The sequence below is a fragment of the Pristiophorus japonicus genome, chromosome 13, assembly GCF_044704955.1.
Source record: "Pristiophorus japonicus isolate sPriJap1 chromosome 13, sPriJap1.hap1, whole genome shotgun sequence".
Taxonomy (NCBI): domain Eukaryota; kingdom Metazoa; phylum Chordata; class Chondrichthyes; family Pristiophoridae; genus Pristiophorus; species Pristiophorus japonicus.
This window is the reverse complement of record NC_091989.1, coordinates 69,649,453-69,674,317: the sequence shown is the minus strand read 5'-3', so window position 1 is coordinate 69,674,317 and position 24,865 is coordinate 69,649,453. Positions and strand designations below refer to the sequence as shown.

Genomic DNA, 24,865 nt, shown 5'->3' with positions numbered 1-24,865 from the left:
TGTGCAGGGAGACAGTCGATCGGTCGCGACCTTATCCAGGGGTTCGAGGGATTCTCTGCGAACTGGAGCCGGTTCTCTGCGAACTGGAGCCAGTTTCCAGCATCCTGGAACGAGTTCCCGCAGAATTTCTCCAACTGGTCTTCTGAGCAGTCACTGATTGCAAGATGGACCTTGGAGGCTATTCGGCAGCAGACAGCCACAATAAATGCCCTATGGCAAGCGTTGATGGCTGGACACGGCGCTGCACCCCAAGGTGTCGTGTCGGCTCGCAGCGAGACTCCTACCATGCAAGCGAGTACGGAGGGCACAGTTCCTCCGGATTAGGAAGTAGAGCCTCAGGCTTCCGCTTCCTCTCCGTCACCTCCACCACGGCAGGAAGTCTTGACATTCCACTCTGCACAACGTCTTGGTGTCGGTCTGCGTAGACCAAAACGGGCGGGTGGGATGCGAACATGGGGTGGGACAGGATCTGGAGGGAAACGTGGCCGCAGGTAGGGAGGGGGGGGGGGGGGGGGGGGGAAGTCCTTTTCTATGTCGTTCACTTGTTTTAAAATGTTCACTTGCTGTTATACTCGTTCTTGTTACTGTAATTGTTCGTGTTATTGCCACTAAATTAGCCAATATTATTCACTAGTTAAATGTTCACTTGTTAATTACTTAACTGTTCACTTTCCATTCTCTCTTAAATGGTCACTTGTTGTCATGATTGAAATGGCCACTTGTTATCATTACTTAAATGGCCACTTGTTCTGTAAATTTCTTCTTGTAACGGTTTGGGGATTTTGAGGGAAGGGTGGGTTGATGCGGGGTGTGGGGGGTTGGAGGGTGGGTGTTGTTCATTAGTTGTTTAAAAAATTGTGTGTCTGTTAATAAAAAAAATATTTTTCTAAAACTTTTGTACCTTCTCTCTTATTTACATAAATTTTACAATGTACAGTTTCTCATGCTGAACTGTTTGTTTATTCAGTTTAACCACGCAAATGAAACTTTTGATTAACCGTAACTGTAATTGAACGTTTGAATAACAACAATGGGTCATGCGAAGCATTCATTAATAAGCTGCTGACGCAAAAGCTTAGCGGCCGTGTAACTGCCACTGGCTACCTGTCTTCGGGAAAGGTGAGGTGGTACCGGTGCTAGATCACCAGGCTGATTAAACTCCCCTATGTCCTCACCCGCATCCTCTCCCGCCTGTTCCTCCTCTTCATCCTCACCGGCTGCCTCTTCTGTCTCATCTCCTTCTGGAGGTGGACCGGCAGCATGATCTGGCATTATCTGTCCTCTCTTTATAGCTAGGTTATGTAGCATGCAACACACAACAATAAACTCTGCGAACTGATCAGGGTGGTACTGCAGGCTGCCTCCGGAATGATCCAGGCATCTGAATCGCTGCTTTAGAACTCCAATTGTCTTTTCAACGATGTTGCGAGTCGCTATGTGACTTTCATTATATCGTTTCTGTGCTTCAGTGACAGGATTACGCAGAGGGGTCATGAGCCAACTGGCAAGGCCATATCCTTTATCCCCCAGCATCCAACTGTGACCTTCTGGCTGATTGGCAAACAGGTCAGGGATAGCACTTTCACGTAAGATGTGCGCATCATGGATGCTGCCAGGAAATGTAGCATTTACGGCCGTAATTGTTTGATTGTGGTCGACAACAAGCTGCTCATTTAGGGAGTGGACCCCCTTTCTGTTACGAAACACCTCTGCGTTCTTTAAGGGTGCTTTCAGGGCAATGTGCATGCAGTCTATTGCTCCCTGCACCTTGGGGAAGTCTGCTATCCTTGAGAAACCCAAAGCCCTCTCGGTCTGTGCCTCCCTGATCATTGGGAAGCTTATGAAGTCCATCCTGCGAGCGTAAAGGGCTTCAGTCACCTGTCAAATGCAGCAGTGTGTGGCGTGCTGAGAGATATGGCAGATGTCGCCAGCTGAAGCCTGAAAAGATCCCGATGTGTAAAAGGCTAGGGCAGCAGTAACCTTCACCTCAATGGACAGTGCGGTTCTGATGGTGCTGGAAGGCTTCAGATCATCCTTGACGAGTTGACATATCTCATCGATGACCTCCTTCCGGAATCGTAGCCTCCTAAGACAAGCATTTTCAGACAAGTTCAGGTAGGATTGCTTCTCCAAGTACCTTCGTTGGCTATACGGTCTCCTCCTCTGTCTTCGTCTCAGTCTACGCATTACTGTGCCACCTCTTCGATTGATTTTTTCAGTAACAAGTGTGTGAGCAGTTGCAATTAAAGGCAGGGAAAGCATAGGCTCAATAATCACTATCAATAATTACTTTCACTAATTTTAATAATCTCTCTAATCGCTGTAGTCTGCCCTCTCTGTACCAGCCAGTTTGATCGGCCCCAACAATATCATTAAATAACTTCACTATGTAAAAGCTATTTACTAAATTATTCCAATAAATGAGATCTATTTAGCATAAAAAAGTTGATAATACCTATTTATATTCCCTGTCCAAAATTTGAGTACAATTGTCGTCAATTTTCCTCTCTAAATAACTCAGAACTAATTCTCCACCCTTCCTCTGAAGTTAAAAATGGTGTCCGTAGTGCCCATTTCCCTCTGTAAGGCCCTGAAAAAGCAACTATTTTTGAGCACTCTTTTGGGCCTTGCATCAGCCCAGCAATGTGCATGCTAGGTGTCGAAACTTGGGATGGGCCTTGCGTGGGCGATCATCTCGGCAATCAAAGTGGAAACTTAGGGGCCTGTTTTTCCGACGATATTTTGGGCCTAGTTTCCACTTTTTGCTCAAAATGGGCGATAGAGGTCCGTTTTGGGCGATATGAAGTGGAAAGTCTAGCCCAGTGTTTTTGGAAGGTTGCGGGGCTGGAGGAGCTTACAGAGATAGGGAAGGGCAAGGCGAGAGAGGGATTTGAACACGTGGATAAGAATTTTAAGATGGAGGCACTGATGTACAGGGAGCCACTGTATGTTAGCTGGGGTGAACAGGAGAGTTGGGATATGGGCAGAGTTTTGGATGAGCTCAAGTTGAAGGAGGGTGGAAGATAGACGGCCAGCCAGGAGAATAGTAGAGTCCGCTACCATAGCCAACTGTGGCAGATACACAATAGCACAGATAATGGTTTTGTCACAGGTTACCACTTGAGAGGTAGCTATGCTAACAGAGACTTTAGAATATTGCAAGGTGCAATATTATGAGAGACTGGAGCTATTTTGCAGTTGAATGTTCACCTTGCATTGCTTCGACATTAGTGTGCGAGTGCAAATTACCGGACACACAAACGGGCAGAGGAATGATAATGATCCCCAAGATTACAAGGTAAATATGGATGTGGAAGGCCACCCACCCAGAAAGACCCTACAATCTTCCGATTGCCTCATCCAACTGTTTAAATAATTCTAGGACTTCCATCTCCAAAACTGCTGTCAGAAATCCATTCCAGGAGTCGATTTCTCTTTGTTGGTAGCATTTGCTGACATCAGTGCTGCATGGGCCATGTACTAGTTTAGACAGGTGATTTTTGCCCTACTACAGTTCGAACTGCGATGTCATTTGACTAATCACAAATCGCCCTGGATTCGAAAGGGGATTTTGAGTACTGGTTGCATAGTGGTTATGTCACCGGACTAGTATGGCTCCTGTATGGCTCAGAGACATGGACCATGTACAGTAGACACCAAGTTGCTGGAGAAATACCATCAACAATGTCTCCACAAGATCCTACAAATCCCCTGGGAGGACAGGCGCACCAACAACAGCGTCCTCATTCAGGCTAACATCCCCAGCGTTGAAGCACTGACCACACTTGATCAGCTCCACTGGGCAGGCCACATAGTCCACATGTCAGACACGAGACTCCCTAAACAAGCGCTCTACTTGGAGCTCCTTCACGGCAAATGAGCCAAAAGGTGGGCAGCGGAAACGTTACAAGTACACCTTCAAAGCCTCCCTGATAAAGTGCGACATCCCCACTGACACCTGGGAGTCCCTGGCCAAAGACCACCCTATGTGGAGGAAGTGCATCCGAAGGGGCGCTGAGCACCTCGAGTCTCATCATCAAGAACATACAGAAATCAAGTGCAGGCAGTGGAAAGAGCGTGCGGCAAAACTGTCCCACCCACCCTTTCCTCAACGACTATCTGTCCCACCTGTGGCAGAGTCTGTGGCTCTCGAATTGGACTGTTCAGCCACCTAAGGACTCACTTCAGGAGTGGAAGCAAGTCTTCCTCGATTCCGAGGGACTGCCAATGATGATGATAGAGTAATCCAGAGACCTGGACGAATGATCCAGAGACAAGAGTTCAAATCCCACCAGGGCAGCTGGGAAATTTAAATGGAAAGGTAACGCTAGTGTCAGTAAATGTGACCATGAAACAATCGGATTGTTGTAAAAACCCATCTGGTTCACTGCTGTCCTATAGTGAAGGAAAGCTGCCGTCCTTACCCCGTCTGGCCTATGTGTGACTCCAGGGCCCTTCTCAAGGGCAATTCCACCATCTACAAGGCACAAGTCAGGAATGTGATGGAATACTCTCCACTTGCCTGGATGAGTGCAGCTCCAACAACACTAAAGAAGCTCGACATCTTCCAGGACAAAGCAACCTGCTAGATTGGCACTACCATAAACATTCACTCCCTCCACCACCGGTGCACCGTAGCCGCAGTGCGTACCATCTACAAGATGCACTGCAGCAACTTGCCAAGGCTTCTTCGGCAGCACCTCCCAAACCCGCAACCTCTACCACCTAGGACAATGGCAGCAAGTACATGGGAACACCACCACTTCCACTTTCCCCTCCAAGTCACACACCATCATGACTTGGAAATATATCGACGTTCCTTCATTGTCGCTGGGTCAAAATCTTGGAACTCCCTCCCAAACAGCACTGTGGGAGTACCTTCACCACACGGACTGCAGTGGTTCAAGGCGGCGGCTCACCACAACCTTCTCAAGGGCAATTAGGGATGGGCAATAAATGCTGGCCTTGCCAGGGACGCCCACATCCGAATGAATGAATAAAAGAAAAGAAACCCCAATTATTTGACTCGAAGAGAGTTTTTGCAATTTGTGAAAAAATATCTTACAGCAACAATTGAAAAGCTCCTTCAAGAAGTGATTGTGTAAATACACAGACATGGCATTGGGCCATACAGGAGGAGGTTGCAGGTTTGATCTCTGCTTATGCCAAGCAGACTAGTCTCGTATGATGGGAGCAACGAGTTAGCTTCAGTGTTCAGTGAGGGGATCTGAACCGGGATTCCTGGTCCCAACTGTTACTGAATGACCACGGCAGCAGATGTGTGTACAGAGGTCAGTTGAGGACAAGTCTTGACAGGCTGGCCCATTTTTTTTTTTTTAATTCTGAGTGTGTTCAATAGGGTAGATGTATAGATGTGTCCATTTGAGTGTGTGTCCAAATCTGGGAGCCATAAATTTAAAATAGTCACCAATAAATCCGATAAGGAACTCAGGAGAAAATTCAGAGCATGAGATTGTGGAACTCACTAGGGAAAGGTCGGGTGCAGGGGAAGCAAAGAACAGTTTGTCACTGGCTCGGGACTTGCTTATAAACTGTTAAATCTCCAACTCCTTCAAGTTCTGACGAAAGGTCATCGACCTGAAACGTTAACTTTCTCTCCACAGACGCTGCCTGACCCGCTGAGTGCTTCCAGCATTTTCTGGGTTTAATTCAGATTCCCAGCACCCGCAGTATTTGGCTTCAGTGTTACTGTGCAGGCTCCCACACAGTATGGCCATGCTCGCTATAAGACTATACCTCAGATAAAGTCACCACCTTCAAGACAGGAGAGTGAAGGCGCGACAAGCGAAATGTTGTCGTGTACAAAGAATAATTCACGACCACCAATGCAAAGATGTCACAGTAGTTTCCCGAATTCATAGGTTGTCAAACTTGAACCACAGCTTATCACAAGTATATTTATTGTCTTCACAGTATTTAACTTCACTCTGGAACATCTTGCAGCACATACCACACTGGGAGGAACTGGGTTACCTGTGTGTGTGACTACAAACAGCACTACCATTACCTGAGGTGTTCTCCAGTTATATGTTTCCCAAAAAGCATTATCGAAAATGCCCGTCACTCAAGCAGCCCTGCCAGAAACAGTTGAACAACAACTTATATTTATATAGCGCCTTTAACGTAGTGAAACGTCCCAAGGCGCTTCATAGGAGTATTATGAGACAAAACATTTGACACCGAGCCGCATACGGAGAAATTAGGGCAGGTTGGTCAGAGATATGTTTTAAGGAACGTCTTAAAGGAGGAGAAAGAGGTAGAGAGGCGGAGAGGTTTAGGCAGGGAGTTCCAGAGCTTGGGGCCTAGGCAACAGAAGGCACGGCCACCGATGGTTGAGCGATTATAATCAGGGATGCTCAAGAGGACAGAATTAGAGGAGCGCAGACATCTGGGGGGGGGGGGGGGGGGGGAAGGTTGTAGGGCTGGAGGAGATTACAAAGAAAGGGAGGGGCGAGGCCATGGAGGGATTTAGAAACAAGGATGAGAATTTTGAAACCAAGGCATTCGTCTCATTTGCTCTGTGGGACCCTACTGTGACACCATCTTCCTCGTCCACAGCCTCAACCAGTGAGACGGACAAGAAGCAGCACGTTATAACTCCAAGTCTCACACCATTCTGACTCAGACACTGGTTACCATTCCTTCATCGCTGGTGGGTCAACGACCTGCAATTCTCTACCCAGCACCTTCACAAGGATTGCAGTTATTCAAGAAGGTCCACCATCACTTTCTGGTGGGCCGTCCCTCGTTGCCCTGAAGTGGTGATGATTGGACTTCTCTCGACCAGTACTGCACACACCACTGGAACAGAAAATAAATTGTCTGCCATGTTTTCCTATAAATAGACAATGACTACGCTTGAATTTATTCGATGTGAAGTGCTTTGGAGCATTCGGAGCATGTGATAAGATACCATATAAATGAATGTCCTTTCTTGGAGTCCAAAATATTTAACAACATTTTAATTTTGGGTGATGGAGAATCTGAGGCCCAGTATGTTGTAGCAGATAGATTGGGAACTTCCAGCCTGGAGAATCCAGGCAGTAAGCTTTGCCTCCTAGGAAATAAAGTTTCAGAGCAACATTCTAGTACCAGTGTGGATCAGTTGGTAGCCTCAGAAGGTTGTGAACTCAAGTCCCACTTCACGACTTGAGCACATAATCTAGGCCGACACTCCACTGCAGTACTGAGGGAGTGTTGCACTGCCGAAGGTAACTCCTTCGGATGAGATGTTAAACCGAGGCCCTATCTGCACCATCAGGTTGATGTAAAAGATCCCAGGTCACTATTGAAGAGAAGCGGAGCTTTCCTGGCCAATATTTATTGCTCAACCAACACCGATATATATATTTCCTGATCATTTCTCATTGTTGTTTATGGGATCGATGTGTAGAAAATGGCTGCCACATCTGAAAGTAATTTAGCTGTAAAGCATTTTGGGATAGCCCATAGTTGTGAAAGGTGCTATATAAATGCACACTCTGTTTTACAGTTGTTGCACAGTACTGATATTAAAATTTGCCTAATAATGCCCAAAGTCCTTGGACTCGGGCTTGAACCTACAATGTGCTGACAGAGGAGAGAGTGCTACCCATTGGGCCACAGCTGACGCTATGGATCAAGGCTGTAATTTCTGCCTTCTTCACAGCGCCAAACTGGACTGCACCAATCAGGTGGAACATAGAAACATAGAAACATAGAAAATAGGTGCAGGAGTAGGCCATTCGGCCCTTCTAGCCTGCACCGCCATTCAATGAGTTCATGGCTGAACATTCAACTTCAGTACCCCATTCCTGCTTTCTCGCCATACCCCTTGATCCCCCGAGTAGTAAGGACCTCATCTAACTCCTTTTTGAATATATTTAGTGAATTGGCCTCAACAACTTTCTGTGGTAGAGAATTCCACAGGTTCACCACTCTCTGGCTGAAGAAGTTCCTCCGCATCTCGGTCCTAAATGGCTTACCCCTTATCCTTAGACTGACCTCTGGTTCTGGACTTACCCAACATTGGGAACATTCTTCCTGCATCTAACCTGTCTAACCCCGTCAGAATTTTAAACGTTTCTATGAGGTCCCCTCTCATTCTTCTGAACTCCAGTGAATACAAGCCCAGTTGATCCAGTCTTTCTTGATAGGTCAGTCCCGCCATCCCGGGAATCAGTCTGGTGAACCTTCGCTGCACTCCCTCAATAGCAAGAATGTCCTTCCTCAGGTTAGGAGACCAAAACTGTACACAATACTCCAGGTGTGGCCTCACCAATGCCCTGTACAACTGTAGCAACACCTCCCTGCCCCTGTACTCAAATCCCCTTGCTATGAAGGCCAACATGCCATTTGCTTTCTTAACCGCCTGCTGCACCTGCATGCCAACCTTCAATGACTGATGTACCATGACACCCAGGTCTCTTTGCATCTCCCCTTTTCCTAATCTGTCACCATTCAGATAATAGTCTGTCTCTCTGTTTTTACCACCAAAGTGGATAACCTCACATTTATCCACATTATACTTCATCTGCCATGCATTTGCCCACTCACCTAACCTATCCAAGTCGCTCTGCAGCCTCACAGCATCCTCCTCGCAGCTCACACTGCCACCCAACTTAGTGTCATCCGCAAATTTGGAGATACTACATTTAATCCCCTCATCTAAATCATTAATGTACAGTGTAAATAGCTGGGGCCCCAGCACAGAACCTTGCGGTACCCCACTAGTCACTGCCTGCCATTCTGAAAAGTACCCATTTACTCCTACTCTTTGCTTCCTGTCTGACAACCAGTTCTCAATCCATGTCAGTACACTACCCCCAATCCCATGTGCTCTAACTTTGCACATCAATCTCTTGTGTGGGACCTTGTCGAACGCCTTCTGAAAGTCCAAATATACCACATCAACTGGTTCTCCCTTATCCACTCTACTGGAAACATCCTCAAAAAATTCCAGAAGATTTGTCAAGCATGATTTCCCTTTCACAAATCCATGCTGACTTGGACCTATCATGTCACCTCTTTCCAAATGCACTGCTATGACATCCTTAATAATTGATTCCATCATTTTACCCACTACCGATGTCAGGCTGACCGGTCTATAATTCCCTGTTTTCTCTCTCCTTTTTTAAAAAGTGGGGTTACATTGGCTACCCTCCACTCCATAGGAACTGATCCAGAGTCAATGGAATGTTGGAAAATGACTGTCAACGCATCCACTATTTCCAAGGCCACCTCCTTAAGTACTCTGGGATGCAGTCCATCAGGCCCTGGGGATTTATCGGCCTTCAATCCCATCAATTTCCCCAACACAATTTCCCGGCTAATAAGGATTTCCCTCAGTTCCTCCTCCTTACTAGACCCCCCGACCCCTTTTATAACCGGAAGGTTGTTCGTGTCCTCCTTCGTGAATACCGAACCAAAGTACTTGTTCAATTGGTCCGCCATTTCTTTGTTCCCCGTTATGACTTCCCCTGATTCTGACTGCAGGGGACCTACGTTTGTCTTTACTAACCTTTTTCTCTTTACATATCTATAGAAACATTTGCAATCCGTCTTAATGTTCCCTGCAAGCTTCTTCTCATACTCCATTTTCCCTGCCCTAAATCAAACCATTTGTCCTCCTCTGCCGAGTTCTAAATTTCTCCCAGTCCCCAGGTTCGCTGCTATTTCTGGCCAATTTGTATGCCACTTCCTTGGCTTTAATACTATCCCTGATTTCCCTTGATAGCCACGGTTGAGCCACCTTCCCTTTTTTATTTTTATGCCAGACAGGAATGTACAATTGTTGTAGTTCATCCATGCGGTCTCTAAATGTCTGCCATTGCCCATCCACAGTCAACCCCTTAAGTATCATTTGCCAATCCATCCCAGCCAATTCACGCCTCATACCTTCAAAGTTAGCCTTCTTTAAGTTCTGGACCATGGTCTCTGAATTAACTGTTTCATTCTCCATCCCAATGCAGAATTCCACCATATTATGGTCACTCTTCCCCAAGGGGCCTCGCACAACGAGATTGTTAATTAATCCTCTCTCATTACATAACACCCAGTCTAAGATGGCCTCCCCCCTAGTTGGTTCCTCGACATATTGGTCTAAAAAACCATCCCTTATGCACTCCAGAAAATCCTCCTCCACCGCATTGCTTCCAGTTTGGTTAGCCCAATCTATGTGCATATTAAAGTCACCCATTATAACTGCTGCACCTTTATTGCACGCACCCTTAATTTCATGTTTGATGCCCTCCCCAACATCACTACTACTGTTTAGAGGTCTGTACACAACTCCCACTAACGTTTTTTGCCCTTTGGTGTTCTGCAGCTCTACCCATATAGATTCCACATCATCCAAGCTAATGTCCTTCCTAACTATTGCCTTAATCTCCTCCTTAACCAGCAATGCTACACCACCTCCTTTTCCTTTTATTCTATCCTTCCTGAATGTTGAATACCCCTGGATGTTGAGTTCCCAGCCCTGATCATCCTGGAGCCACGTCTCCGTAATCCCAATCACATCATATTTGTTAACATCTATTTGCACAGTTAATTCATCCACCTTATTGCGGATACTCCTTGCATTAAGACACAAAGCCTTTAGGCTTGTTTTTTTAACACCCTCTGTCCTTTTAGAATTTTGCTGTACAATGGCCCTTTTTGTTCTTTGCCTTGGGTTTCTCTGCCCTCCACTTTTCCTCATCTCCTTTCTGTCTTTTGTTTTTGCCTCCTTTTTGTTTCCCTCTATCTCCCTGCATTGGTTCCCATCCCCCTGCCAAATTAGTTTAACTCCTCCCCAACAGCACTAGCAAACACTCCCCCGAGGACATTGGTTCCGATTCTGTCCAGGTGCAGACCGTCCGGATTGTACTGGTCCCACCTCCCCCAGAACCGGTTCCAATGCCCCAGGAATTTGAATCCCTCCCTGCTGCACCATTGCTCAAGTCACGTATTCATCTGAGCTATCCTGCGATTCCTACTCTGACTAGCACGTGGCACTGGTAGCAATCCCGAGATTACTACTTTTGTGGTCCTACTTTTTAATTTAGCTCCTAGCTCCTTAAATTCATTTCGTAGGAACTCATCCCTTTTTTTACCTATGTCATTGGTACCAACGTGCACCACGACAACTGGCTGTTCTCCCTCCCTTTTTAGAATGTCCTGCACCTGCTCCGAGACATCCTTGACCCTTGCACCAGGGAGGCAACATACCATCCTGGAGTCTCGGTTGCGGCCGCAGAAACGCCTATCTATTCCCCTTACAATTGAATCCCCTATCACTATCGCTCGCCCACTCTTTTTCCTGCCCTCCTGTGCAACAGAGCCAGCCACGGTGCCATGAACTTGGCTGCTGCTGCCCGCTCCTGATGAGTCATCCCCCTCAACAGCACTCAAAGCAGTGTATCTGTTTTGCAGTGGGATGACCACAGGGGACCCCTGCACTACCTTCCTTGCACTACTCTTCCTGCTGGTCTTCCATTCCCTCGCTGGCTGTGGACCCTTCTCCTGCGGTAAGACCAACTCGCTACACGTGATACTCACGTCATTCTCAGCATCGTGGATGCTCCAGAGTGAATCCACCTTCAGCTCCAACTCCGCAACGCGGACCGTCAGTAGCCGGAGGTGGACACACTTCCCGCACATGTAGCCGTCAGGGACACTGGTATTGTCCCCGTGTTCCCACATGGTACAGGAGGAGCATATCACATGACCGAGCTGTCCTGCCATGACTTAACCCTTAGATACACTTAAATTGCCAACAACAATGTTAAAAGTTACTGACTAATAAAGAAAAAGAAAAACTACTCACCAATCAGCAGCCAATCATTTACCACGTTGGCTGTGACATCACCTTTTGATTTCTTTCTACTTCTTTTTTGACTTCTCTCAGCTGTAGCTGCACAAGTCATGCCTCTCTCAACGCTCCCCGGACTGCTGAGCCTTTTATAGGCCGCTGCCTCTCTCGACTCCCGCCTCTCTCGACGCTCCCCGGACTGCTGAGCCTTTTATAGGCCGCTGCCTCTCTCGACTCCCGCCTCTCTCGACGCTCCCCGGACGGCTGAGCCTTTTATAGGCCGCTGCCTCTCTCGACTCCCGCCTCTCTCGACGCTCCCCGGACTGCTGAGCCTTTTATAGGCCGCTGCCTCTCTCGACTCCCGCCTCTCTCGACGCTCCCCGGACTGCTGAGCCTTTTATAGGCCGCTGCCTCTCTCGACTCCCGCCTCTGTCGACGCTCCCCGGACTGCTGAGCCTTTTATAGGCCGCTGCCTCTCTCGACTCCCGCCTCTCTCGACTCTCCCCGGACGGCTGAGCCTTTTATAGGCCGCTGCCTCTCTCGACTCCCGCCTCTGTCGACGCTCCCCGGACTGCTGAGCCTTTTATAGGCCGCTGCCTCTCTCGACTCCCGCCTCTCTTATAAAAGCAGGGAAGTCCTGCTACAACTGTTGGTAAGACCACACCTGGAGTACTGCGTACAGTTTTGGTCTCCTTATTTAAGGAAAGATTATACTTGCATTGGAGGCAGTTCAGAGAAGGTTCACTAGGTTGACTCCTGAGATGAAGGGGTTGTCTTATGAAGAAAGGTTGAGCAGGTTGGGTCTATATTCATTGGAGTTTAGAAGAAGAGGAGATGATCTTACTGAAACGTACAAGATACTGAGGGAGCTCGACAAGGTAGATGCAGAGAGGATGTTTCCCCTCGTGGGAGAATCTGAAACTAGGGGGTATAGTTTCAGAATAAGGGGTCACCCATTTAAAACAGAAATGGAGGAGGAATTTCTTCTCTGAGGGTCATACATCTATGGAATTCTCTGCCCCAAAGAGCTGTGAAGGCTGGGTCTTTGAATATATTTAAGGTGGAGATAGACAGATTTTGAATGATAAGGGAGTGAAGGGTTATGGGGAGTGGGCAGGGAAGTGAAGCTGAGCCCAAGATCAAATCAGCCATGATCTTATTAAATGGCAGCGCAGGCTCGAGGGGCCATGTGGCCTACTCTATTTCTTATGTTCTTACCATCTGTCTTGTGATCATTTTGAATTGCACAGCTGCCTGCTCTGGCCCAGATCCCTGCAGCAACATCAGCACCTCCTTGTCCAGTGACATATCGAAGGCTGTCGTGTTACAGTGCGAGGCCCTTGACCATTCGTAACTATTCATCTTTAAAAGAAGAAGAAAAGCATGCACAAAACACAAAGAACGTTTGGGCTGTTATTTCAAAACAGTATTCCTAAAATAACGTGACACGAGGATTCAAAAAAATATGCTCCTCCTATTTTCCTGCAGTAGAACACCCAAACTCATCAGGTGGGCAGCGAAAACCAAATGCAAAAGTTATTTTAAGGGCACCTCACAGATTTGCACTCTGACCCCAACACGTTGAATTTAGCACAACTTACGATATCAAAGTTTTAAAAGTGTCTGCAAACTGAACTAGTCAACTGAAAATGACTCTGGTTTATGGGCTCAATTTTCCCCAGTTGTCTGCGCCTTTTTTTGGCATAAATTAAAATATCCAAGTTTCCCCAAAGTTTGCGCGTCAGCGTAACTCACGTTAGTTACGATTATTTTGCGTAACCTGACGTCAGTGCCAGTTTTTCACATTTATGCAAGTTTGACAAACTTACATTTTTCCCAGGACACCATGTGTGACCACTCCCAAAAATCCTTCTGGGCACTTAAGAAAAACCAGCGCACAATAGAAAATTGTCACAGGAAGACGCCGTTGTTTTTAGGCGAAGTTTTGGAGGGAGTCAATAAAGCAAAGAATATACATCATGAAGCTTAATTTTTTCCAAAGTCAAAAGGGAGAAAATGGAAGTCTAATGCAATTCTTTAATTTTTTTTCAAAGTACCACACCACCACTGAATGTCTCCTCACCGGGCTCGAGGCTCGGAGCATCGGCCGGCAGAATCGCTCCCTCGCCCGGACACAGAGGCTTGGCTTCAAAAGGCTGCGGGGGGGGTGGAAACTGAACTGAAGGGATCAGAACCCTTAGGCTATACTGCAGCTTCAAAAGAAGCCCGGAGGGGGGGGGGGAAAAGAGGGGGTGGGTGTGTGCCGAGCCTGTGTCCAGGCAAGGTACCAATTCTGCTGGCCAACCCTCGAGCCCGGTGAGGAAACATTCAGTCAGTAGTGGGGTGGTACTTTGAAAGAATTGCATTAGACTTTGTTTTTTTATTAAATGCTCAGCTTCCTGTTCTAAGCAAGCCTATTGTGCCTGCGCAGGCCAGGGTGTGGTCCATACTAGGGAGTCGACCTTGGGGAGAGAGAGAGAGAGAGAGAGAGAGGAACGAAGGTTTGAGTGTTTTGTCCTGTTGTTTTGAGCTTCTTGCAAAGCTACAATTAAATTATGGGGGCAATATTGACAATGCCAGTTCCGGTCACCACATTACAGGAAAGGTGTGATTACACTGGAGTGGGTACAGGAGGAGATTTATGAGGATGTTGCCACTATGAGAATTTTAGCTATGAGGAAAGATTGTACAGGCTGGGTTTTTTTTTTGGACCAGAGGAGGCCGAGGGGAGACTTGATTGAAGTGCATAAAATTATGAGACCCCTAGATAGAGTGGATAGGAAGGACCGAGTTCCTTAGCAGAGGGGATAAAATCCAGGGGGCATAGATCTAAAGCAATTGGTAGAAGGATTAGAGTTGAGTTGGGAACTTTTTTCACCCAGAGGGTGGTGGGGGTCTGGAACTCACTGCCCGAATGGGTGGTAGAGGCAGAATTTAATAGTTGGATGATGCACTTGAAGTGCCATAACCTACAGGGCTACGGACCAAGAGCTGAAAAGTGGGATGAGGCTGGATAGCTCTTTTTCGGCCAGCGCAGACAAGATGGGCTGAATGGCCTCCTTCTGTGCCGTAAATTTCTATGGTTCTATGATTTGCAGAAACACACAAAATCACCATTGCTCAAATTGGGAATTTTTCCTCGTGCATCCATTAACAAGTGTGTAACAAGAGCGATTTCGCTGTCTCACTCAGCCAGTTTCCTTTAGTATAAATCTACACAGGGAGAATGTCTGTCGAAAACCTCAACATCTAGTAGTATTCTCCAAATGTTACCACACAGCAGGTGGTCATTCGCCCATCATACCCATGCCGGCTCTTTGATCCCATTCCCCCTGCTTTGTCCCATAGCCCTGCAAATCTTTTCTTTTCAAGTATATATCCAGTTCTCCTTTTGAGTGTTATTATTGAATCTGCTCCCACCATCCTTTCAGGCAGCGCAATCCAGATCGCAGGAATTCGCTGCGTAAAGTATTCATTGGAGAAGTTCTTTGAATCGATATTAAAAATTCTTCAATCTATGTACCTCAAAAACATTTTGAGCATTTAACAGTTCCGACTGCAAGGAGCTTGGTGCCCTGGTTATGTTGGGTCCATCTTGCGGCATCGTTGGCGAATTAATGCGCTCACTGTGAACAGTTACAGACACAATGTTAGACGAAGTGGATCTCAAACCAGCTTCCGGTCTCTCAGTGCAAGTTACTACGTGCTGGGGATTGGTACTCACGACGCTAGTTCCTGTTGAATCAGGAGTTGATTTTTTACCTGGGTCTTCTCCATTCGCAAGGCCTGGAAGGAGCCAAGACAGGAACTTAGACTAATTCTTTTTGGTATTTGTTTAAATATTATAAAAAGAGATCTTACCTCTACAACCAAGGAATATTCAACAACGGAATGCTTAAGTTCCTCAATAAGATTATGGCTCTGCAAAGAAAGGAGGTACGTTTTAAAATACACCAACTGAACACATGTGTGTATCTACTGGGCAGGGAAGGAAAGGGGGAGCTGAGGAGGAGTGACCTTGCACACTAGGGGCCCCAGTTTTAATTCAGCACAAATAAAGAGGCTAACCGATAGTCAAAAACATGAAATTTAGCCAATCAAAGCACAGTTTTCCTTATAACCGACGTATACTATGTAAACTTGGTGATCCAAAACTCGGCTGCCCATGTCCTAACTCGCACCAAGTCCTGCTCACCCATCAGCCCTGTGCTCCCTGACCTACATTGGCTTCCGGTTAAGCAATGCCTCGATTTCAAAATTCTCATCCTTATTTTCAAATCCCTCCATTGCCTCGTCCCTCCCCATCTTTAATCTTCTACAGCCCCACAAACCCCCAGCCCCATCAAGTGTTGCGCTCCTCTAATTCTGTCCTCCTGAGCATCCCTGATAAGAACATAACATAACAGGAGTAGGGCATACGGCCCCTTGAGCCTGCTCCACCATTCAATAAGATCATGGCTCCACCTCCCTGCCCACTCCCCTTATCCCCTTATCATTTAAGAAACTGTCTATTTCTGTCTAAATTTATTCAATGTCCCAGCATCCACAGCTCTGAAGCAGCGAATTCCACAGATTTACAACCCTCAGAAGAAATTTCTCCTCATCTCAGTTTTAAATGGGCAAACCCTTATTCCAAGATCATACCCTCTAGTTCTAGTCTCCCCCACCAGTGGAAACTTCCTCTCTGCATCCAACTTGTCAATCCCCCTCATAATCTTATACGTTTCGATAAGATTACCTCTCATTCTTCTGAATTCCAATGAGTAGAGGCCCAACCTACTCAAACTTTCCTTATAAGTCAACCCCCTCATCTCCAGAATCAACCTAGTAAACCTTCTCAACTGCCTCCAAAGTAAGTATATCCTTTTGTAAATATGGAAAGCAAAACTGCATGCAGTATTCCAGGTGTGGCCTCACCAATACCCTGTTAAGCTGTAGCAAGACTTCCCTGCTTTTATACTCCATCCCCTTTGCAATAAAGGCCAAGATTCCATTGGCCTTCCTGATCACTTGCTGTACCTGCATACTATCCTTGTGTGTTTTATGTACAAGTACCCCCAGGTCCTGCTGTACTGCAGCACTTTGCAATCTTTCTCCATTTAAATAATAACTTACTTTGATTTCTCCTGCTAAAGTGCATGACCTCGCACTTTCCAACATCATACTCCATTTACAAAATTTTTGCCCATTCACTTAACCTGTCTATGTCTTTTTGCAGATTTTGTGTCCCCTCCTCAGATTGCATTTCCTCCCATCTTTGTATCGTCAGCAAACTTGGCTACGTCACACTCAGTCCCTTCTTCCAAGTCGCTAATGTAGAGGTTGTAATCACTCAACCATTGGTGGCCGCGCCTTCAGTTGCCTAGGCCCCAAAGCTCTGGAATTCCCTCCCTACCTCTCTTTCCTCCTTCAAGACGCTCCTTGAAACCCCACCTGCGCTAATTTCTAGTTAATTTTTTTAATCGCACAATACTCCTGTGATGCGCCTTGAGACATTTCACTATGTTAAAGGCGCTATATAAATACAAGTTGTTGTTGCTTTTTCAGTGAAATCCCTAAAGCATAAAGATGATATTTCAAGAGATTCTCCTTAATTCTTGGTGGCAGAAACCTGGAAGTTGATCAAAGAAACAAACAGCTCGATTTTTGTTTTGCTGCTGCTTTTAAGAGATGCTTGTGCAATTAGTGCAGCGAAGGACAATTCTCTTGTTTTGGATCACGGAGGACCCCACCATGTGATTTCATCAACTAAGTCACCGCTCTGTCCAAGAGGAACCAGAAGTAGAGAAGGGCAAAGTTCAACAGCACGAGGAAATCTGTCAGGGCAAGATTAGTCAGCATTTCACAATACCATGCCAACAGCAAAAGTTAGCCAAGCCCTCAGAAAACTGCTCACGCCAAGCTTCACATGCGTGTCCACATTGCATGAGGGCCACTGGCAGCTTTAGGACAGTGCAACCTGTTATGTATGCAATAAAGGTACAAACTGAGTACTGTTTAACTAAGCAAGATACAACCTTGCTTCTTCTTTATTACGGCGCAAAATGGCTGGCCTTTTATACCTGAGCAGCACCATGTGCCGGAGCGGAATAAATGCTAGCTTTAATAATGGAGGTAAATCGACCTCTCTTTTATTGAGGGGGTTGCAAACTGAACCTTTGCACGGGGGTCCCTGCAAGGCAAATGCTGCTGCTGTGTAGAGCAGACAGGGGTAGTCCTACTTCAAACCGGAACTGCTGTCGTGACCATTTGGAGCAGTAAGCCCACACATTACTGGCATGCTCCGTATTCACACACACACACACACACACAGCGGAGGTGCAGAGTGAATCCTTGGCTGTCAGTCTTGGTGCTCCACAAATGTCCAACATCTCAACACTCCTTTACTTACAGGACATGAGCAACTTGAGATTTTTTAGTTCCTGCCTCAGCTTATCCGCTGTTGAAACACTCAGTCGGTGCTTTGGTTACTTCCAGGCTCGACTATCACAATGCTCTCCTGAACAGCCTCCCATCTTCAGCTGATCCCACACTCTGTTGCCCCTACCCTAACTCACACCAAGTCCCTTTCACTCGTCACCCCTGAGCGCACTGACTTGCAATAACTCCCGGTCCAACATCTCAATTTGAAAATTACCCTTCTAGTTTTCAACTCCCCCATAGCCTCTCCCCTCCCGATCTCTTTAACCTGCTCCAGCCCTGCAATCGCCAAGAACTGTGCTTTCCTCTGATTCTGGGCTCTTGTGTATCCCCCTCACTCCCTTCGCCCTACCATTGGTGGCCGTGCCTTCAGTCATCTCTGCCACAAGCTCTGGAATTCCCTCCCTATACCTCCAGCTCTCTTGCTCTCCTCAAAAACTACCTCTTCAACCAAACTTTTAATCTCCTGTCTCAATATCTCCTTCTATGGCTCTGTCAATTTTGTTTTCTGATTATGTTCCTGTGAAGCACCTTGGGTCATTTTCCTACATTAAAAGAAAATAAAGACTTGCATTTCTATAGCGCCTTTCACAACCTCAGGATGTCCTAAAGTGCTTTACAGCCAATGAACTACTTTTTGGCGTGTAGTCACTGTTGTAATGTAGGAAACACGACAGCCAATTTGCACACAGCAAGCTCCCACAAACAGCAATGTGATAATGACCAGATAATCTGTTTTTAATTTAAAGTGATGCTGACTGAGGGATAAATATTGGCCAGGACACCAGGGATAACTCCCCTGCTCTTCTTCAAAATAGTGTCATGGAATCTTTTACATCTCATCCGAAAGACAGCAACTCCGACAGTGCAGCACTCCCTCAGCATTGCACTGGAGTGCCAGTTTAAATTTTTGTGCTCAAGTCTCTGGAGCGGGACTTGAACCCATAACCTTCTGACTCAGACGAGGGTGCTACCCACTGAGCCACAGCTGACATTGGATAAGTGCTATATAAATGCAAGTTGTTGTTTGAACAGGCCACGATTGACGATGTAAGGTCTGAAGAGAGAGACCATCAAATTGGAGCAAGAGCCTCCTGAAGCTTCGAGTTAATTTACTCCTTTTACTGTTATACTTCCTCTCCTTATAAATACATATTCATTTCAATACCACCACAATGGATATTAGCCATGCAGCCTCAATTCAAAGGGTGGTCTTGAAGCCAGAACCTCTGTCAGCTGCTCAGGGCTCAGTGGTACTACTCTCGCCTCAGAGTCAGAAGGTCGTGGGATCAAGTCCCTCTCAATAGACTTGAGCACATAATCTAGGCTGACAGTGAAGTACTGAGGGAGCACTGCACTGTCGGAGGTGCCATCTTTCGGATAAGACATTAAACAGAGGCCCGGTCTGCCCCCTCAGGTGAATGTAAAAGATCTCATGGCACCATTTGAAGATCAGAAGAGTTCCTCCCAGTGTCCTGGCCAACAATGACCCTTCAACCAAAATTAACAATTTAATTGGTCATTTAAACTCTCTGCGATCTTGCTGTGTGCAAATGTCTTGGTTACCATGTTTCCTACATTAAAACAGTGACTACATTTCAAAAGTACTTCATTGGCTATGTAGCCCTTTGGGAGCTCATGTAGCTCATGAAAGGCGCTATATGAAGGCAAGTTCTTTTTTCTGTGTTTCTAGGCAAACCTGAAGATTTAACCACAGTGGCGCCCAAGATGCCAGAACCTTCAGCATCGTGTCAATCCGTCTTCAAGTGTGGTCTAGCCAAACTTTGATACAAGTTGAACATAACTTCTAATCTTTTCAGTTCTAGCACTCTAAAAATGTACTCTAGTACTTGAATTGCTTTTTTATGGCCTTATTAACCTGTGTCGCTAGTGATTTGTGTATCTGTACCCAGAGACTCCTTTGCTCCTCTGCCCCATTTATACTCATTAACCATGGCCTCCTTGGTCTCCCGACAAACATACACCATCTCACACTTGTCTATAGTGAAACTAATTTGCCAATTACACACCCAATCTGCAAGTTTATTAATGTATTCCTGTATTTTGTCTCAGTCTTCCTCTGTATTAACTGCACCTCCCAGTTTTGTACCCTCCCAAAATTTTGAAATGTTATTTCCAATTCCAGAGTACAAATCATTAATGCAAATTGTGAACAACAGTGGTCGCAGCACCGATCCTTGTGGAACACTACCTCCTACCCCATGCCAGTCTGAATAGCTACCTTTAACCCCCTACTCAGTTTTCTACACAGCTGGCTATCCATTCTGCTATCTGTCCCCTGACTCCACGTGCTCAGACCTTCGTTTGTTAGGAAGTAATTGCCTGCTGAGCCAAATGAAGCCACACAGAAGACATGAGAAGCAAGACTGCAATTGTTGAGAATTTGAAATGAAAACAAAAACGCAGGAAATGCACAGGTCTATTGGGAAGAGGGAAGAGGAAAGATGGGCACTGATGAAGGGTTTGTATCCATAAAGACCAAACCACCTTTTCTCTTTTCAAATGCTGATGAACCCGCTTTCACTATGTTCTGTTTTCACCTCTGCTCTTTGAAGTGTTTAGATTGCTTAAAAAGACAGATTGTGCATGGAAAGTACCATGCCATCGTCACACTTACCCTCCCGCTCAGACAATCTCTCCGACTTGGGCAAACAGCGTTAGTCAATGGATAAAGCAACTTTTTGAAACAAATATTTAATTAACCTTAGCATTAAAAATGAGACCTTGACAATTGCAGTTTCAATAAATCAAATCAGTTCTGCTTAGAATGCCCACCTTTTGTGTAAAAGCAGAGTCAATATTGACTTACCAACCCAGGACATCGAATGCCCATTTAAACCAGTTTAACCAAGGTCAGAATTAGGCCAGTGATGGCTCAATGCAATGTATGCTTGCCCTTGGTTCCATTAACTAGATTTTCCTGGAGCGACATTAGGAAACTATTACTTTAAACAAAATTAACAACCACAATATCTTGCCAATGGATTTGAAGCAGCAGGTTTTACAAACCCTGTGTAAAAAAAAAAATACAGACCTCAAGTAAAATTGCGTCTTTATTCTGCACGAGATTTTCAAAGTCAGTTAACTGCATCTGAGGAAGGACAAACAATAAGATTGTTGCTTTGTACAATAGATTAAAGCATTTCACAATGGGAACCATCTTAGAACATAACATAAGAACCAGAATTAGGAGCTGGAGTAGGCCATTCGGCCCCTTGAGCCTGCTCCGCCATTCAATGAGATCATGGCTGATCTTCTACCTCAACTCCGCTTTCCTGCACTGTCCCCATATCCCTTGATTCCCTTAATATCTAAAAATCTATTGATCTCGGTCTTGAATATATTCAAAGACTGAGCCTCCACAACCCCCTGGGGTAGAGAATTCCAAAGATTCACCACCCTCTGAGTGAAGAAGTTTCTCCTCATCTCAGTCCTAAATGCCCAACCCCTTATTCTGAGACTGTGACCCCTGGTTCTAGACTCCCCAGTTAGGGGAAACATCCTCCCTGCATCTACCCTGTAAGAATGTTGTTTGTTTCAATGAAATCACCTCATTCTTACAAATTCTAGAGAATATAAGCCTAGTCTACTCAATCTCTCATTAGGACAAACCTCTCATGCCAGGAATCAGTCTGGTGAACCTATGTTGCACTCCCTCTATGGCAACTATGTCCTTCCTTAGATAAGGAGACCAAAACTGTACACAATTCTCCAGGTGTGATCTAACCGGGGCCCTATATAATTGCAGCAAGATGTCTTTACTGTTGTACTCAAATCCTCTTGCAATAAAAGCCAAAAATGTTTCAATGAGATCACCTCTCATTCTTCTAAACTCGAGAGAATAGAGGCTTAGTCTGCTCAATCTTGTTGCAACAAAGGATACCCAGCAAAATGAATTTAATTCATATGTTCAGTAGCCTGAAACCGGTATAATCTACTCTCACTTTAGGTACAATATGTTCTAAAAGACTTCTGGTGACCAACCACATGGAAGTGAAAGTACATCGCTTAAAATAAAAGCACTTGATTTAAGACACACAAGAAATCAATTAAACACGCAGCTTTACACTGTACATATTTTATATATAAAGAGGACTTGGGGAAACACGTTTGGGTAGGTTTGCTGCTTTGGATGCGATCGGAATATTGTGCCTAAAATGCACTTGTTGGGTCAGGCTTCAAGTTTGCGCTAAAATAGTTTGCATAATCACAAATTTAAAATCTTCCACGCACCAGCACAATCAGGCAGTGTAATGTATTTCAGCGTGGTAACCTGGTGCAGTGTTATTCATACAGCTGAACATGGATTTATCAGCAAAAATGAGCATTTTTTTAAATCAGTGTCCAGTCCTCCACCTATGAGTAACCCGATTTAAAATCATTGAAAATTATATTTAAAAAGAACTATACTGAACCAATTAATCGTTTCATTGCTGTACACAAATCAGCTTCTAAATTAAATATTTTCTGATATGAAAGAACTTCTTAAAACGTGCCTACTGGTGCCTGAGAAAATGAGTGCAATTCGAAGAACCTCCCCGAACCAGTGCAAAACTACATGACCAGAAATTGTGTATAAAATATACTCTGGTTCCTGGGGAGGGAGACACATGGGAGTGGATTTTGGCACTGATTACATGAGAAGTGTTTAGTGAAGCCCTAAAAAAAAAACCACGATACTTTTATGCCAAGAACACAATAGGAACAGGAGTCAGCCATACGGCCCAACGAGCCTGCTTCGCCATTCAATAAGATCATGGCTGATCTGATCATGGACTCAGCTCCACTTCCCTGCCCACTCCCCATAACCTCTTATCGTTTAAGAAACTGTCTATTTATTTAACGTCCCAGCTTCCAAAACTCTGAGGCAGCAAATTCCAGAGAGTCACAACCCGCAGAAGAAATTTCTCCTCATCTCATGGGAATAGCCCTGGCCAATATTTATCCCTCAACCAACATCGTTTATTGATGATCATTTATCTTTATTTTCCTTTACCAAGACTCTGCTTGGTTACAAACAAAAGCACATACACCCAGATTTATTTTGCTCTTTTATCCTCTCTAGCCACCCCCCACCCCAAGACTGAAGCTCTAGTTATCCAAGTGTGCCAATCCACCATACATCTGGGTGCCCGTGAATCTTCATGCTACTACACTGACCTTGTATTTTAAAGATCACTACAATTATAACCTAAAATCCAAATTATTCTTCAGCCTTGAAACCGTATCCAAGTCAGCCTTTCAAAGTTTTATTAGCTACCTGTGTTCATTCTTAAAAGTAGCCTCCACAAAACTACATTTTACCACAAAACTAAAGTAGTGATAGTCGATCGTGGTTTGATGCACTTCTGCACACAAAGGCTAGCAGAAAGCTGGAACGTTCCCCCCAAAAAGCTGATAAGGCTCGTGCTTTAAAATTTAAAAACAGAAATGAGTGTCAGGCAAGGGTATTAAGGGATGTTGACCAAGGCAGGTACATGAAGTTAAGATACAGATCAGCCATGATTCATTGATTGGCAGAACAGGCTCATGGGGCTGATTGGCTGACACTCCAGTGCAGTGCTGAGAGCGCGCTGCACTGTCTGAGGTGCCTTCTTTCAGATGAGATGTTAAACCGAGACCCCGTCTGCTCTCTCAAGTGGACGTAAAAGATCCCATGGCACTATTTCGAAGAGCAGGGGAGTTATCCATGGTGTGCTGGCCAATATTTATCCCTCAATTAACAAAAAAACCAGATTAATTGATTATCACATCGCTGTTTGTGGGAGGTTGCTATGTGCCAATTGCCTGCCGTGTTTCCCACATTACGACAGTGACTACACTCCAAAAGTACTTCATTGGCTGTAAAACGCTTTGAGACGCCCGGTGGTTCTGAAAGGCGCTATATAAATCCAAGTCTTTCTTTCCTCCTGATCCTAGGGACTCAATTTTCCCCAAAGCTTTTTTTGGGTGTACTTGAAGAGTTCCGCCCGTATTTTGGGGGCCCAAGTGCGCCACAAAAAAAAATGTTCTATGTTTCTATAGTAGTTGAGGCCAATTCATTAAATATATTCAAAAGGGAGTTAGATGAAGTCCTTACTACTCGGGGGATCAAGGGTTATGGCGAGAAAGCAGGAAGGGGGTACTGAAGTTTCATGTTCAGCCATGAACTCATTGAATGGCGGTGCAGGCTAGAAGGGCTGAATGGCCTGCTCCTGCACCTATTTTCTATGTTTCTATGTTTCTATGTTTCTATGTTTCTATGTTTCTATGTTTCTATGTTTCTATGTTTCTATGTTTCTATGTTTCTATGTTTCTATGTTTCTATGTTTCCCCATTGGATTTCTTCATTTTGGCGCAGCCTAACCTGTCCTTTCGTTTTGGGGGTGGAGCCTTGATCTGATCTGCACCAAAAAGATTGGGTTGCCACAGTAAACAGGGACACCATGTGAGCTGAGGCTGCAAAGTGAAACATACAGCCAGCTCGCAACACATTAAAACACATTGCAGCAACTTATCTCTAATTATTAGTGTTCCCCCGCCCCAACCCCATATCCCAGGCCGAAGGGCCTCATGTTCCGCTCCCCCACCCCTAGTGCCTTGCCTGTCCACTCCCCCACCCCTGGCCGAGTGGCCTCCCGGTCCACTTGC

The 24,865-nt window shown here is 45.5% G+C and overlaps 1 protein-coding gene across 1 annotated transcript in view; it reads right to left on the bottom strand.

Moving 5' to 3' along the window:
- The window catches only part of lrmp (lymphoid-restricted membrane protein), a 165,995-nt gene that overhangs the window by 117,756 nt on the left and 23,374 nt on the right, over positions 1-24,865 (bottom strand). The window contains exons 10-14 of the mRNA XM_070896766.1: positions 21,270-21,326; positions 15,656-15,715; positions 15,519-15,580; positions 15,318-15,420; positions 13,013-13,156 (exon numbers count right to left, since the gene is read on the bottom strand). Of these exons, the coding sequence (XP_070752867.1) occupies positions 13,013-13,156; positions 15,318-15,420; positions 15,519-15,580; positions 15,656-15,715; positions 21,270-21,326 (426 nt within the window). The remainder of the gene's footprint in view (positions 1-13,012; positions 13,157-15,317; positions 15,421-15,518; positions 15,581-15,655; positions 15,716-21,269; positions 21,327-24,865) is intronic.